At 42.6% G+C, this 17320-nt stretch overlaps 1 protein-coding gene across 2 annotated transcripts in view; it reads left to right on the top strand.

Moving 5' to 3' along the window:
• Positions 1-17320, top strand: part of LOC126248560 (RUN domain-containing protein 1-like) — a 177681-nt gene that overhangs the window by 32350 nt on the left and 128011 nt on the right. For both annotated transcript variants that reach the window (XM_049949650.1, XM_049949649.1), the window contains exon 3: positions 8559-8705. In XM_049949650.1, coding sequence (XP_049805607.1) covers positions 8559-8705 — 147 coding nt within the window. The remainder of the gene's footprint in view (positions 1-8558; positions 8706-17320) is intronic.

Here is a 17320-nt window from a genome sequence, read left to right as displayed (position 1 = left end):
TTAGATCAGCAGGTTTTCCCATTCTTGAAGCACCTGGTTGGTTTAGTTGCTGTTGTGTATCCTCATCTCTTTCATATTGCATTGTGTGTCCACCACATGAAATAGCCAAGGAAATTCCCACATTGAGTATGTGATCACAATATTCTAGCTGACTTAGATATATCTTAGTGAAATGGATAATATGAACTATAATCTAAATGGAAAAATATTGAAGAGGAAACACAACTTAATAAGTGAAACCATTTAAATACATGATATAGTTACAGTAGGAAAGCTCTGGTAGAATGTAAATACTTTAAGAGTAAAGGAGACCATTCACTGAACCCCCCCCCCCCCCCCCCCCCCCACACACACACACATGTGCACAAATTACTTTGCCCCTACATAGTGTCTGCTGGACACACAATGTCAGGAGTGCAATTCAGCAGGTGAACTTGGGCGGGGTTGGGGTTATATCAGGTGGAGTGGGTAAAGGGTGAGAAGAGGAGTAGGAGGCATGAGGGAGGGACACAGCCAGTTTGCTGGCTAGGAATGTAAGAGGGAGGGGTGTCAGGTGCATGGGCTAGCCATGTGATGCAAGGGTGTTGGAGCCGAGAGGAGGAGCAGCACATGATGAAGGTGATGTTAAAAGGTTAAGTAGGAGGTATTGATGGGACAAAGGAAGGAAAAGCTTTTGGTTGGAGGGTGTGGAGACAGTTGGTTGGTGGAGATTGAGGACAGGATGGTTCAGAGAGTAAAGGATGTGTTGCCAGGCTCAGGCATGGGCATCTACGAGGCACCCTGCTGTACCGACTTTTTTATGGAACATATAGAGGAAATATTCCTAGCCTGCCAAAACCTTGAACCTCCCATCTGGTTCAGGTTCACTGATGAGATCTTCACAATTTGAACTCAGGGTGAAGGCACCCTATCCTCATTCCTTCACAACCTCAACGTCTTCTCTCCCATCCACTACACCTCCCACCAACCCCAAGAATCTGCTGCACAGGAGCACCTCCCTTGTCTCCCAGGATCACCTTGAGCTGGAACAACTGAACCATATCCTTTGCACAGTCTATGATTATCTATCATTGTGCCCTGAAACAAGAGACATCCTATCCAAGATCCTTCACACCCCTCTTAAAGTGGTGTTCCGTCACCCACCCAGCCAGTTCATCCGTATGCCACTCCATAGTTAATTAGTTAAATGTTCCATAGATCATTTGAAATTGATGTGGAACAGGTCAGTTTACAGGCACTGTATACGTGATTAGTGTTAACATTATTGAACGTGTTTTTTTAGTCCTACTCATGCAACTGCACTTGAAAACATTTTTTACAGGCTACCAGTTTTTAAACAGGTGTTAAGGAGTTGTCCAGGACAAATGATTTGAGGATAGATTTAAAATCTGCTTTGCTACCTGTCAGAAATTTTATGTTATTGGGCAAATGATCAAAGATTTTTGTTGCTTCATATTGAATTCCTTTCTTAGCCACTGACAGCATTAGTAATGGATAATAAAGATCATTTTTTCCCCTCTGGTGTTGTAGGTATGTTCTTCTCAAATTGTGATGGATTATTTATGATTAATTTTGTTAGCGAATATTTGTAATGTGGGGTGCAGTTAAACTGCCTAGCTCCTTTATGAGGTACCTACATGAAATTCTTGGGTGAACACACATTATTCTTCCTGCTCGGTATTATGCTACAATATTTTGTTTCTAAGTGGCGAATTATGCCAGAATATTATTCCATAAGACAGTATTGAGTGGAAATATGCAAAATATGACAGGAGGTTGGCTTGTTTGTTTTCAAGATTGACAATTATATCCAGAGCAAAAGTAGCTGGACTTAATTGTTTGAAAAGCTCCAGTAGTACCCTCCTTCAAGTTCAAGCTTTCATCATACAATGATGTCATCCTCTCTAGTGACTGTTCCATTGCCCTCTGTGTCGGGCCCTTGGGGCTGCTCGACTACATCCACTCCCCTGGTGGCTGGGGGCCTTCCTTCTACTTCTTCCCCCACACCCCATTTGGGGGTGTCAATGCCCCACCTGCCAGAGACATCATTCCCCAATACCTGGCCAGAGAAACAACACCCTCCTGCAGCATTTCTTACCAGGAAAGAGTCCCTCAGGTCACTTCCTTCCCAGGAATCTGCTGATCTGCAAGCAGATGCCAGCCAGTGGCAGAAGGAGCCACAGGTTGTGGGTCATAGGACTTCCTGTTCCTCCTCTGTCTTAGAATATGAGACAGACAAGCTCTCACAGACATTGAAATTGTATAAGGAAAAGGAGGGCAAGAAGAAGGCCTCCACGGAGAGCGAGATTCCAGTGGCCTCCGTACTACCAGACTCCCCCACATTCCACCTCTATCTCTGATGCAGTGTCCCTGGTGGCTTTTGTGGCCTTGGACCTCCCCCCCCTCCCCTCCCCCTCACACACACTCCTTGATTTGGAATCAATGTGTATTGATGCAGTATCCTCACAGCCACTGGCAGCAGGTGAACCTGAGGCATGACCTGCCTCCTTGGTCCGTTCATGGCCCCACAGGAATCTGATAGCGTAATTTTCCAGCGGAATTGTAGAAGTTTTTCTGCCACCTGGCTGAGCTATGGTGTCTCTTATGCATTTCCCCTGCTTTTTGCATCACTCCCCAGGAAATTTGGTTCCTAGCAATGTGGACCCCTACCCTCTGAGGATAACGTGGCTATTTCAAGAATTGTGCTCACTGTGAAAGAATGTTGGGTGGTGTTTGAATGTATGTTACAGACTGTGTCTGCTGTGAACATGTGCCTTTCAGTATGACTTTGGAGATGTGGCTGTTCGTGTGAGGACATCTCTGGAATTTACCGTCTGTGTTTCTGCCTCCCAGTGCTGGAGTGTCCTGGAATGTGTTGTCTGCATGTTTTCTCATTCCCCACCCTTCCTAATATTGGGTAACTTAAGTTCCCACAACCCTTTGCGGCATGGAACTATGACCAATGGCTGCGATAAAGCTGCAGGAAACTTGCTTGCAGAGGTTTGATCTTCTCCTCTTGAATGTTGGTGCTCTCACACACTTCAGTGTGGCATATGGGTCTTATATGGCCATTTATCTTTCCACTTACAGCCATGCCCAGGACCACCACCTAATAAAATGACAGAAACAAGAATGCTGGGAGTGGTATGTTACTACCATTGGATCACATACCCTTTCTCCACAGGTTTGGTCAAAAATTCAATACCTGTATAGACACCAGTCCCTTACAGGCATCCCAGGAATATCTCTGAAAGATGTTGTCTACACTGACCCAGGCACTGTTGCTAAGCATTTTGCTTTGTATTATACCTGAGCCTGTGTGTCTGAGAACTATCAGTCTGCATTTCGTGGACTGAATTGACTTACCTTTCATTACATGTCACCTGGAGCTGTATAATGCCCCATTCAATGAGTGGGAGCTCCTCAGTGCTTAGTCCTTTGTCCCGACATGGCTCCAGTGCCAGACCACATCCACAGCCAAATGCTCAAACACTAATGAACAGACTGTCAGTATCATGTACTTGCAATTTTCAAGTGTATCTGGAGTGAGGGACTTGCAAAAAAGCTTATGACACCACATGGTGCCATCACATTGTCTTTACCACATATAAGTGGGGTCTCCATGGCCCGCTCCTGATTTTTATCTGGAACTTTTTATCACACTGTACATTCCATGCTCAAGTTGGTGCTTCCCACAGTACCCCACTTACACAAGAAAATGGGATCCTTTAGGACTCTGCACTGAGTGTGCCTCTTTGTCTATCAATGGTATAGCTGCAGCTGTGGGTCTACAATGTTACTCTACTTGTATGCCATCAATATTTGTGTTTACTGTTGCTCCTCAACTGTGCATGTTGCTGAATGCTGACTGCAGGGTGCCATACAGAGGTTGGAGTCCTGGACTCTCACCTATGGCTTCTGGTTTTCAGCCGCCAAAACATGTTCCATGCACTTTTGTCACTGTCCATTCACACCCAGAGTTCTTCCTCCATAACCAGTTCCTGAATGTGGTGGAGTCTTATCACTTTTTGGGACTGATCTTTGATGCCTGGTTCATGTGGCATCTCCATCTTCACCATCTTTAGTGAACATGCTGGTCACACCTTAATACTATTTGCTGTATCCACCAGCTGGGGTGCAGACTGCTCTGCAGTCTTGTGGCTTTGCCAAGCTCTGACAGTGTCCCATCTTGATTATGCGAGTCTGGCATGTAGCTCAGCATCATGTGTAGCCTTTTGGATGCTGGACCTGGTAGGTTATTGTGGGATCTGACTTACAACAGGTGCCTTTTGGACACGCCTACAGCCTAATCGCAGGGGCTAGTGCCCCCCCCCCCCCCCATACAAATGAGACACCCACAACTGTTGCTCACCTGTGTGATGGAATTAGCTGCTCCCCTGAGCATCTGAACTACCATGTCCTTTTTTCTGTTAGGGAGCTCTACTTCCCACAACAGAGGCTTAGGGCTGGGATTGTGGTCACAGTTTGCTTACTGTTGCCTCTTATTAGGGAGCAATTGCGTATGCTCCCATGGTGTGTACCCTGTACTTGCATCCGTCTCCATCTATCCTCAGCTGATCCCATGGTCTTTTGCTGCCTGTTCCTGGCCCTCCTTGATGCATTTCCAGGTTCAGGAGCATTATACACTGATGGTTCCATGGTCAGCGGACAAACTAGTGTTGCCTGCACACATACAGGATGCATAGAGCTACACACCTTGCTGAGCAGATGCAGTGAGCTCACTGCAGAATCGGTGGCCATCATTTGAGCCCTCAACCACATTTGTTCTTGCACTGGTGAGATGTTCTTAATCGGCAGTGACTCCCTGAGCAGTCTTCACACTATCAGCCAGTGTTACCCTCGACACCTATTGGTTGTGACTATACAGGATCTCCTTTGTGACATGCATCAAGCTACAGTCAGTCATCTTTGTCTGGATCCCAGGTGACGTTGGGACTGGTTGGCCATGTTGGATACCAGGATGCTGACTTAGGAGATGGGAGTACCAGAACCGGACTTTTGGTTAACTCTGTGCTATCAATGTTTGGGGGATTGTAACATAGATTAGTGTGCTCTGGTTTCTCCAAATAAACTGTGAACCTTAAAGGAGACAATGACTATGTGACAGACTTCCTTTTATGCTTCTCGCAAGGAATCTACTGTTCTCTGCCGGCTTTGCATTGGCCAGATTTAGCAAATCCACAGCCACATCCTCCAGCACTAGGATCCACCTTATCATCAATGTGGTGTCCATCTGGCAATGGCCCACATCCTACCAGACTTCCCCCTTTACGGTGCTTCATCCAAGGCACGACAGCAGCCTGCAGCAGTGACAGATCTCCAGCGGCAAAAAGGGTTGCCTGCTTGCTCAGGTATACGGCGATGCAACCATATTTCGTGTGCAGTTGCTGCCATTTCCCAAAGCATGGGCCAGACGCAGCTGCACCACCAGTGGGCTGTTGGCAGTGGGATGGAGAGAAGTGTGGCCAAATTGGATCTGACTTTTAACTACTCGGATGTTTCACCACAAGATGAAAATGACACAGCAATATTACCATGGCTCCTCAACTTGTTGGAGAAGAAGATTAATATTATTTTTGCAGCACATGACAATAAAGGTTGTTACAACATTTTGATTAACAAGCACCTCTTAAATGATGACACCAAATTCAGACTTTATTTCAGGTTAGTTTGCACATATTTTTGCACCTTACATGCAACCTATTCAAGAAACCCATCAGTGCAACTGAAAAACTTGCAGTGACACCAATTTTGTTCTCTAATACACCAACTTTTGGCTAAAATTATTAAAATACTTTCCCTCTATGTCACTGTTGTAATATTTTAACAACTTGTAACATTTTAACACATCATGGAATATTAAGTAATTCCTCATCAATATTGCTACATGCTGTCACATTTCTGCTTTAAGGTGAAGACAGTGAAAAATATGAAAAATAGGTTTATAGCAGTGGGGAGCGAGCGAGAGAGAGAGAGAGAGAGAGAGAGAGAGAGAGAGAGAGAGAGAGAGAGAGAGAGAGCAAACTTAATATAAATTGTATTCATTAAAATGGCAAGCTGCTTTTAAAAAACTTACAAAATGTAATAAAAAAATAATTAAACAGTACTGTAATTTTATAGTAAAATGAAATACATCATGCCCTAAGATCACCAGTCTCAATTAATATCAAGCTATTCTGACATACTCTTAAATTTTTCAGTTTTAGTTTTTTAAACATCATTTAATTCCTAAATTCCATATGCATCTTTGACTCAACTGAAAAAGAGAGGTGGGGTGTTCTCATAGCGCTGCCTGTGCTCAGTAGAAATAAATTTCTATCTTCCTTTGTAAGCACCTCTAGATATTTTATTTTCAATCCTGCGGATGCTTTCTCCCTTTCAGTCTGTCCTTTTTTTACTCTTGAGCAGAAGGTACATCTTGCTCTCAACACCCATCTTCTTCCTCTTACATAAATTTGTGTCACTTGGATCAGGACCTTTGCTTATCTGCATGGAAGTTGTATGTCCATCTGAAACATGTAATGGAGCTTGTATCTCTGTCTCATCTCAGGCTCTCCCAGATGAAGTGTTATGGATACAACTTAAATATTGTGTCATGCATGCGCGAGCAGGCAACCCCTTTCACCGTGGGGTTTCCTGTCATTGTTGCAAGCCGCTGTTGCACCTTGGACAATGCACCTGTACAGGAACTTGCTGACATGCTATCTCTGCTGCTAGTGGACGGCAACAGAATGGTTGATCTGGTTTTACATTTTACCCACGGAAGTGTATTCTACAACTCACTGTAACATAGGGTACATTAGCCTCGTCTGCCATTTGAGGGACTGGAGAGGTGCCCCTTCACTTTTTCAACCCATGGGACCCATGGCTGCTCTCGCTCAGTGGTCCGACCTGGCCTCTGCCCTTCCCTGTTTTTTAATTCAGCTTATTCCTTTACATGTGTTGTTGGTTTACTGTCTCATTATCGGTGTTCTCTTTCTGAGATTTTATCAACTTGTCCACTTTGCTAGTTTTCTTGTGGTAATTGATGATGTGGAAGTACCAGTTGGGTGCAGAGGGTGTGTCTTCCTGCACATAATGTGTCCCATTGCCTCCAGCTGCTTTTTTGGTGGGGCAACTTTCCCACATTCACCCTTTTACATTTCTCTCCCTTCTACTTGCTTCTGTCTCTTGGCTTCCTCGATTCTTGTGTAAATTCACATTTGTCAGGATTTGTTTTTGTGTCTTTCCTCTATGGGGACTCTTCTCGACTTTACACACATTGTTTTGAGGAACCAATGACCTTGTAGTTTGGTTTCTTTAACCCCCATCAACCCATCCATCCCCAAGTCTCCTTTAACCAACTGTCCCTACACTCTCCATCCAACAGCTTACCCTTTCTCTTTCCTATCACCCCTTCCCAATTCACCTCTCCACATCTCCTTCATCACACACTGCACCCCACCAGCTCCAACACCTATGCATCATATGCCTAGCCTGTGCACCTGCCACCCTCTCTCCTGCGTTCCTAGTCAGCGAACTGGCTGTCTCCCTCCAAGACACTTGCTACCCACCCCCAACCCTTCTTCCTGCCTCCTGCTGCTCTCTCCCTCTGTGTAGACCACCCAACACAACCCCCACCCAACTCTAGTCCACCGGCTGAACTGCACTTGTAACATTGTGTGTCCAGGCAACACTTCATAGAGGCACAGACAAGTGTGCGTTTTCATGTGTGTGTGTCTATTTTTATACACTGTCTTGAGAAATGATTTACTTCAGAAGCTAGGAAGCTTTCTCTCTTTTTTGTGTGTGCCTGTTGACAACTCAATGCTTCTGCTTTTCAGTGAGTGGTCTCCTTACTTTTGAAGTACAGATATGTAATAAGCCACTGGCAGAAATTGCTTATGCAGTAATTGAATGTGCAAGCCAACAGATTCGTAACTGTGTACTGAATTTAATTATGTTAATGGGTTTTACGTCTGAGAATGGAAAAATGGTTCATGGTCTTCCATAGAGTTCCTAGTTGGCTCCCACTGTGAGTGAATACAAGTGGAGGAATCACAGTTGTGATTTTTATACTTGGTTCATTACTTTTGTGTCACAAACATAATCACTAATTTTCCTGATAAGGTAAAGAAGACTTTTCATAATTTTGATTTCTGCTGAATTAGTTTAGTAATGAAAACCTTATAAATAAAGAAAGGAGTAAAGGTAACCATTCACCATATAGATGACACATTGAGTAGTTGACTGGCACATAAATGATTTGAACATTGTGCTGAATTTTCATGGCAGTGCAGTCAGCCTACAGTGCTGGAACACTGAATCAGTGTTCAGTGTGTGTTGCTTTTGCTAATTACATCTGAGGAACCTTGTTGCTTGAAAGCTTAATAACAATTTAAATCTTGTTATTGTGTTGTATGTCACTGTACGACACCTCAATTATATGGCGAGTGGTTACTTTTACTCCATTCATTATATGCTTTTCACCAAGGACTTTCCAGTGTTATATTTATAAACATTTTAAATACTGATGTTTTAACTGCAATCGATTTCAGGTGCAATTTAGACTTCGGCAGATAGTGGAGACAGAACCGGGAGAGGAAAAAGAAAAGTTGTTAAAAGACTTGGAAGCATTTGCTTTTAGAGGAATTCCTGATGCTCCAGACAAAAAACTACAGGGGATGCTTTTCCCCCCTTACTTTGTAAGTAGACTAATTCGTAACAAATGTTATTACACTTTGCAGTTTATATGTGAATATACTTGAGACATGTCACTTTTATTCTCAATCAGCTTGCCTACTCCTTTCAACGGGCACGGCCGACTTCCTTCCCCGTCCTTCCCTAATCCGATGAGACCGATGACCCCGCTGTCTGGTCTCCTTCCCCAAACAAACCAACCAACCAACCAACCAACCTACTCCTTTACAGACCTAATTTGTTTCTCCTGTTCTCATCTCACACATACCACTTCTGTTTGAAACTCATATCCACCCTTCTTGTTTTAGAAACCACCTTGCATTCTTTGTTGTACGTTAAGAGAATTTCTGATGTATTTATTTATTTGCATGGTAGATTAATGTAGAAACATTAATACATATCATGTTATTGTATAACTTTTAGTACATTATATAATGTATATAATTATAGGTGTTTTAATGTCCAGGCTACGTAATAACTTAAAATTTCTGTTGTCCACCACAGGTTATTTCGTACTCTGCAGCTATTTTTATATTTTATTTCACTGATTATAAAAATCTACTTTGTATAATAAACAGCAGTTGCTGCTGTGAAGTACAATTTGGCTTTGTAGTCTAGAGCTGGAACTTATAGGAGAATTAGCATCTTCCATTACCAAACACATAATTCCTTGATGTCTCAGGATGTGTCCTACCAACAGATCCATTCTTTCAATCAGGTTGTGTCACAAATTTCTTCTTTCCCCAGTTCAGTTCAGTATCTCCTAAGTAGTTAGTAAATTTATCCATCTAATATACAGACTTCTTCCGTAGCACCATATTTCAAAATCTTCTCCTGTCTTCTTGTCTGAATTGTTCACCACCTGCTTCCATATAAAGCTACTTTCCAGACAAATCTAAAAAATCACAGCCTTACACTTAAATCTATATTAACACATTCCTCTTTTTCAGAAATGCTTTTCTGTTGGCAGTCTGCATTTTATATCTTCTTACTTAGGCCATAGCCAGTTACATTGCTGCCCAGTGGCAAAACTCATCAACTGCCTATACAGGGTGATCAATCATTAACGCAACCGCCTTTATGGCATGCGGCTAGCCAGTGTGGCCAGCTGCTGGGCCCATGATGCGGGTGACAGCAGTTCCGCAGTAAATATAATATGGTTAATTGCGTAAGTTATTTCTAACATAGATAACATAAACACTTAAAAAGAAAAGTAAATTACTCACTTATATTAAGCAAGGAGATACTGAAACTGCTTTCCTTCATCGTTCAAGCATTTCTTACACTTGCTTAGCAAAGTGCTCGTTATACTCTTCAGTTCTGTGTGAGAAGTGGCAGCAATTTCTTTGCGAATGTTAGTTTTAAGTTCATCTAAAATTAGTGAATTTGACTTTAAATACACACCCCCTCCCCCCAGGTTAAAATTGCGGGGGGCTAAATCAGGGAACAAGGAGACCATGTTGTTAGTGATATTTCCATCTTGAAACACATAATGAATTTCCTGTATTGAGAAGTTGGTTGTACGTGCCGTTGCAGAGTCCTTCTGAAAGGTCATGAAAGAATGTTCTCACTCAGTTAATTGGGCAAAAAAAGACTGCAAAAGTTTTCCACATATATCTCACTGTTAATTGTTTGCTGGAAAAAAAAAAGAGCCTATTATTCTCTTACCACAATCCAGGGGTGCTTCATGTATTACGTTAGGCTTTTCAGAAATCCAAAGATGGTTATTTTTTGAAACATATCCACTCATGTGGAACCATGATTTGTCCAAAATGAAAGTTAAATGAGGATCAATTTCTTTGTCATGCACTGTAATCAAAATCCATTCACAAAACCACAACCTTTTTGCAGGGTCAAGTGGTTTAAGTTATTGCACTGCAGTTATTTTATAGGATTGTAACTTCAGTAACTTTTCAGCAGCTTGAGCAGAACCACAGGAAATTCTCATTTGCTGAAAAAGACATCAAACTGATTTTCTAGGAGACCTTTCGAGAGCATGCCCAGTGTCGTCCAGAATTATTTGTGTGAGTACTGCATGTAGTCATGTACATTTCCTGTCAAGAACACTTCCCGTTTCACAAAATTTATGTATCAATCAATGAATCATAAGCGGTTTAGGGACTTGAATATTAGGAAATTCCTCCTGAAATAATCTCCCTACAGCATACACTGCTTCTGTATTCATATATGAATAATAAGTGAATACTCTTTGGCGAATTGAATACTTGGGTTATGCCATTTCGCGTGAAACACTTTCACTCTGTACACTATATTGCCTCATCTAAGACACACATGCCACCTGCACAAGATTTCTACACAAAGGAAGGCCTCACAATAGAATGAAAGTATACTTCTTGCCAATGTCGCTGCCAGCTGGCTGCCAGTGACAAAAAATCCCTGCCAAGTGGTTGAATTAAGGATTGATCATCCTTAGTTTTGCATTTACTAATCTGTCAGCTTCACCTGATTTAATTTGACTACACTCCATGACCATTCTTTAATTTTTGTTGCTGTTCATCCTCTAACCCCTTTTCAAAACACTATCCTTTCTGTTCAACCTCTCTTCCAAGTCCTTTGACACCTCTGACAGAATTACAATGTTGTCGACAAAGCTCAGAGTTTTTATTTCATCACTCTGAACCTTAATCCGATTACCAATGTTCCCCTGTAGTTCCTTTACCACTTGCTCAGCTCCATATACTTTGCATACCAGATAGAATAGTTGTAATTGCTGGCTCTCTCAAGGATCTCAGTAATTCCAAGGGAATGTCATCTACTTCAGGGGCTTTGTTGACACTGACCTACATAGGGAGAAACAATCATCATAACAAAATAAGGGAAATCAGAGCTTGCATGGAAAGATATAGGTGTTAGTTTTTTCCGCACGCTGTTCGAGGTTGGAATAATAGAGAAGTATTGTGAAGGTGGGTTGATGAACCCTCTGCCAGGCACTGAAGTGTAATTTGCAGAGTATTCATGTAGATGTGGATGAGGTATTTTAGTACTCTGTTGAATTCTTCTCGCAATATCATATTCCCCTCTTCGTCTACTTGCTCTTCTCTTTCTATAATGTTTGTTACCATTATACAAAGCCTCTACATATTCCTTCCATCCTTGAGTCATCTATTCGTTGCTTAGTATGGGCTTTCCATCTGAGGTCATAATATTCTTCCTTGTGCTTCTTTTCTGTCCAAAGGCCTCTTTAATTTTTCTGTATGCAATGTCTATGTTTTTCGTAGTCAAGCATTCTGTTCAGGTGCACATTAGCAGCACAGACTCAAATATCTATTTCGTAATTTATAATTTAGTAAATTACCCCATACTGAACAACATTTTATTAGGGGCTGTTTTTGGACATCTTGCTAAGGAAGATTAATGCACTACTTATTTTCCTACACACACAATTTACATGGTTTTTCCTATTGAACATGTTTGTCCAAGTGTAGAAGAGGGGGGTTTGGTCTTCACTGTTTGTGTATGAAACTCCACAAATATTTCCTAAGTATTTGTGGCAAGAATTACTTGTTTTGAACACTTGATTTTGTGATATTGACTTTCACATCATAGTGACTAAAATACAGGGTGTATATAAAGTCTGGGAACACCTTCAGTTATTTATTGCACAAGAAATAAACATTGTACAGATGTCATACATATTGCACTGTGAATAGAAACTCTGAAAGTTTTTTTTTTACAAACATGCATGACGCACCAATTTCTTTAGACTCCTTATGAACGTCTCTCGTACACACACCACATTCACTTCACTCACACTGGGACGTCCACTTCTCTTTGCCGGGCACAAGCAACCCATAACCCATCATAACGAATTTGTTGTGCCAGTGGTAAATGGCCTTCCTTGTTGGTGGCTTCTTACCATACTTTGTTCTAAACATCCATTGAACGGCTGTACCACACTCGTTTTTGTTGAACTCCAGCACACAGAAAGCTCACACCACACCTTAACTCGCCATGTTTGTGACTAGTGAGTAGTGCTGACTATCGGCAGATTACCAGACTACACTGTGGCGGTATACATGAAAAAATAACTTTCAGTTTTTCTCTTCAAACTGACATATGTATGATATGTGTACAGTGTTTGGTTCTTGTGCAATAAATAACTGAAAGTGTTCATGGACTTTATGTGCACCCTGTATTTAGTCACTTCTGATGTGGTATGTGTTGAAAAATGTGTTCTCTGTATCATTGTTACTACCATAAAGCAGCAGAGAAGTGTCATCAGCATAAGTAATTATATGGGAAATAGAAGATTGTGTCATATCATTTGCAGACATGAGAAAAAGAAATTGTCCCAGTACTGACGCCTGCAGAATAACCTCCTTTGCTGTTCATCATAGACTCAACATTGTTTTTTCTCACGTATTTTTGATCATTTATATTTGTGCATTGTTTGATTTTTTAGGTATGTAGGCAGCGGCAGAAGTGACACCTGTCTGATGTTGGATGTCTTCAGTTTCTGGAAGAGAAATGCATGATTGACCAGATCAAATGACTTTGTGAGATCTAAAAATATGCCCACAGCATTGTTCCCATCATCTAGATAGCTATTGACTTTGCCCAAATATTCTGTGACAGCTGTTGTAACAGTTTGATCATTTTGAAATGCAAGTTAGGTTCATGTAAGATGATTATTTTTAATGCAGCACCTTGTGTTAAATGTTGAAACTTGTCAGGATAAAAAATATATTAAATCTGAGTGCAGGAGGGTAATAAATCAATCAAAAATTGAGAATTTTAGAAGATTTCTCAAAGATGTGAACTGGTTAGATTTTTACAATACTTCTGACTCAAATGGAAATACAAAGAATTTATTAATAAAGTTAATTCCTCTTTTGAAAATTGTTTTCCACTAAAGGAAACTCAAATCAAACAGAAGTCTAAAAATAAACCATGGATTACACAAGGAATAAAGATATCATGTGGGACAAAAAGGAGACTGCATCTACTATCTAGGAACAGCTCTGATGTTAGCACTGTAATGCATTACAAACAATACTGCAAAATATTGAAACAAGTAATCCAGAAATCTAAGCAGCTTTATTATGAGAAAAAGATAGTTACACCTGGCAACAAAATAAAAACTGTGTGTGATATAGTGAAGACAGAGACAGGTGGGACCAAAAAGGAAGAGGAACAGATAGCTCTAAAAATAAATGAGGCATTGGTAACAAGTACATGTAGTGTTGCAAACCTCTTAAACAAGTATTTTGTTTCTGTAAATGATAGCTTGGGGTTATCAGATTCAGTAAACAGTGCAATGGAGTATCTGAGACCAGTCCTTAGAAGTAGCGTCAATAAGGTGGAAATGACACTCGCATCTCCCAAAGAAGTAGCAGCCATCATAAAATCCTTAAAGTCAAAGTATTCTAGTGGTTATGATAACATATCAACAAAGTTAATCAAATAATACTCATGCAAGGTGAGTTCTATCTAAAGTTATTTATGTAATCAATCTCTTATCAGCAGAATATTTCCAGACTGGCTAAAATATACTGAAGTAAAGCCTTTTTACAAGAAGGGGATAAAGAGATACCATCAAATTATCGACCAGTTTCATTTTTGCTGCCTTTTTCAAAAAAAATTGAAAAGGTTGTGTTCAAGCATTTTTGTAAGCATCAGACTGCACATAATATATTGTCCAAGTCACAGTTTGGGTCCCTTAAGCGTTCCAATATAGAGAAGGCTATTTACCCATACAGTGAGAATGGCTTTAACTCATTAGATAACTCTCCCTGTTGGTTCGGGGACTAGAAAAGACCCGAGGTATTCATGCCTGTCGTAAGAGGCAGCTACAAGGAGTCTCCTACTTCTCAGCCTCTTAAGTTATGGTCCCCTTCTATGCTTTGACCTCCACCTTTCAAAATTCTCCAGAAGTGTGGGCCATTTGGGGAAGGACATCTCACATGATGTGTCATATATCCATCATGCGCTGAGACCTTCTGCACCTATTATTGTCGTGGGTCTGCAGCTTCACCCGTAATCCACCTATTTGGGTGAGGACACCTTACAGGATGCATCATCTACATCCATTGTCTACTGTCCTCTTCTGCACCCATGATAATGATGGGTCTTTTCACACCTGATATCCAGTGCAGTAGCCAGTCCGTTGAGGAGGGTTTGTCTTGGACCCTCTTGGTTGTAGTGCCCTGACAACAGAGAGATCGCACTGCTGATGCCTGAGCTGCAAACTCCCCATGTATACCAAGGAGTAGATGCCTGTCTTCTTGGGGCATCAGGACTCCCGGCACTGGTCACTGCTCCAAGTGACCTCTGCGGAGGCTGTGTGGCACCAGTGGGGAAAGCCTCTGATCGGAGTGGGTGGCATCATGGCAGATGACCCACAATGAAGCGGACCCAGTCATCTTTCACTGGTGGCAGAATGGCCCCAGCAGTCTGTAAGAAGGGAAGGCTCAACTTCAGTGCTGAGAAGTATGACCCCAAATTGTTTCCCTTCCTAGCTACACCATGGGAGGAATGTAGGGCTACAGAAAAAAGAGAACCATATTCACCTCAATACTTAGTGTGCAGCAGAACAGTTGGGGACTCCTTTCTGGCTTCAAAGCTCCTTCTTTTTGTTGAAAACCTGGAGGATAAGTATGGGGAAGTGGCATCACTGTCCAAAATGCGAAATGGGTCAGCCCTGATTCAGACATCATCCCCAGCCCAGTCACGGCATTACTCGTCTGTGACAAGCTGGGTGATATTCACATTTCGATCACTCCTCATAAAAGCCTCTACATGGTCCAGGGCATTATCTTTCATTGAGACCTCTTGTTGCAGTCCGATGATGAGCTACATGCCAATTTAGAACAATGTCGTGTTCACTTTGTCTCTCATGTCTATAGAGGCCTAAAGATAATAGGGTTGCTACCAGTGCTTTCATCTTGTCCTGAAAATGTCAAGGTGATCGTATATTGATGTGATTTAAAACCATATGTCCCTCCTCCTGTGCAGTGGTTTAAGTGCTGGAAATTTGGGTACCTGTTTTCGTGGTGCAATTCCAGCGCCACATGTAGAGATTGCAGACATCCACTGCGTCTGAAAACTCCATCTGTCCCTCCTCCCATCTGTGTCAACTGTGGAGAGCACCACTCCCCTTGCTAGATTTTGTGGCTCTCCAAAAGGAGAGGAAAATTATGGAGTAAAAGATCCTGGACAGGCTGATTTACCAGGAGGCTTAAAAGAAATTGACCAGTTGCACCCCATTCACTTGACATCTTGCTGTGCTGCAGCTGCAACGACATCGCCCTCCCTGGTGACGGTAGTCCCCTAGTCTCTGCCTCGTACAATGGGCTCTCAGGTCTGCCAGACCGCATCCATCTTCCCTCCCCCCCCTCCCCCCCTCATGGTGGTTGGGGACACTGCTTCTTCTGTTGCTCCCAAAGCTTCTACTTTGGGAGCTATGCCCCTCAAACTTCAGGGAAATTGCCCCCCCTCCCAGCCCGAGAAGTGACAGCCTCCTCCGGCTCTTCTCGCACAGCGGGGGTCCGTTGGGACTCTGCCTTCAAAGGGTTCCACCCGCGTAAAGGTGTACACCAGCCAGTGACTGAAACAGCCACAAGCTGCTGGTTGAAGGCCTTCACCCTCTTCTTCTGTACCAGAAGCTACTTCAGAGAAGCCCTCCCAGCAGGTTTCTAAGGAGAAGCGAGAGCAAACAGATAAAGAAGAAGTCTGGAAAGAAACAAGAAACTCCAGTGGCCCCTGCACCACCACCACCCCCCTACCAGTTCTGCATCTGAGGATGAGGTGGAGATGTTACCTTTCCCGAGGATGTAGATCTCCAATGCCTCAGCAGCGATGGATAGATATAAGCACTCAACCAGTGGCCACAGCTGACCCTGAGCGTTAAACTGCCTCCTTGGTCCCTTCGTGTCGCCCCCAACTGCTGAAAGCGTCATCCTCCATTGGAAATGTGGCAGTTTTTTCCCCACCTGGCTGAGCTACAACAACTCTTAAGCATTACATCTGATCTTTGTGTTGCCCTTCAGGAAACCTGGTTTCCAGCAATGCAGGCACCCACCCTTTGTGGCTATCAGGGTATTACAAAAATTGTAATGACTGTAACAGGATGTCAGGTGGAGTATGTATATATGTCCATACCTCTGTATAGTGAGCCTGTGCCCCTTCAAACATCTTTAGAAGCTGTGTGAAGACACCACAGGAAATAACCAGCTGCAACATCCACCTTCCTCCAGATGATGAAGTACCACAAAATGTATTCATTGCACTAATTTCTCACCCCCCCCCCCTCCCCTCCCACCTTTTCTACTTTCGGGTGATTTCACCACCCATAACACTATGTGGGGTGGGACCAAGGTTACTGGCAGTGATAAAGATGTCGAGAATGTACAACTTGTTCTTGCTTCCTAAATACAGGTGCTACGACTCATTTCAGCTTAGCACATGGCACATATTCGGCCATTGAACTCACAGTTTGCAGTCATGGTCTTCTACCGTCTACCCATTGGAGAGCTCATGACACCTTGTGTGGTAGTGACCACTTCCTGCTCTTCCTGTCCCTCCGCCGGCATCACTCACCTGGACACTTGTCCAGATGTGATCTTACCAAGGCTGACTGGGACACTTTCATCTCTGCTAC

This window comes from Schistocerca nitens, chromosome 3 (genome assembly GCF_023898315.1).
Source record: "Schistocerca nitens isolate TAMUIC-IGC-003100 chromosome 3, iqSchNite1.1, whole genome shotgun sequence".
NCBI classification, from domain to species: Eukaryota; Metazoa; Arthropoda; class Insecta; order Orthoptera; family Acrididae; genus Schistocerca; species Schistocerca nitens.
This window is presented reverse-complemented; position numbering and strand designations above follow the sequence as displayed.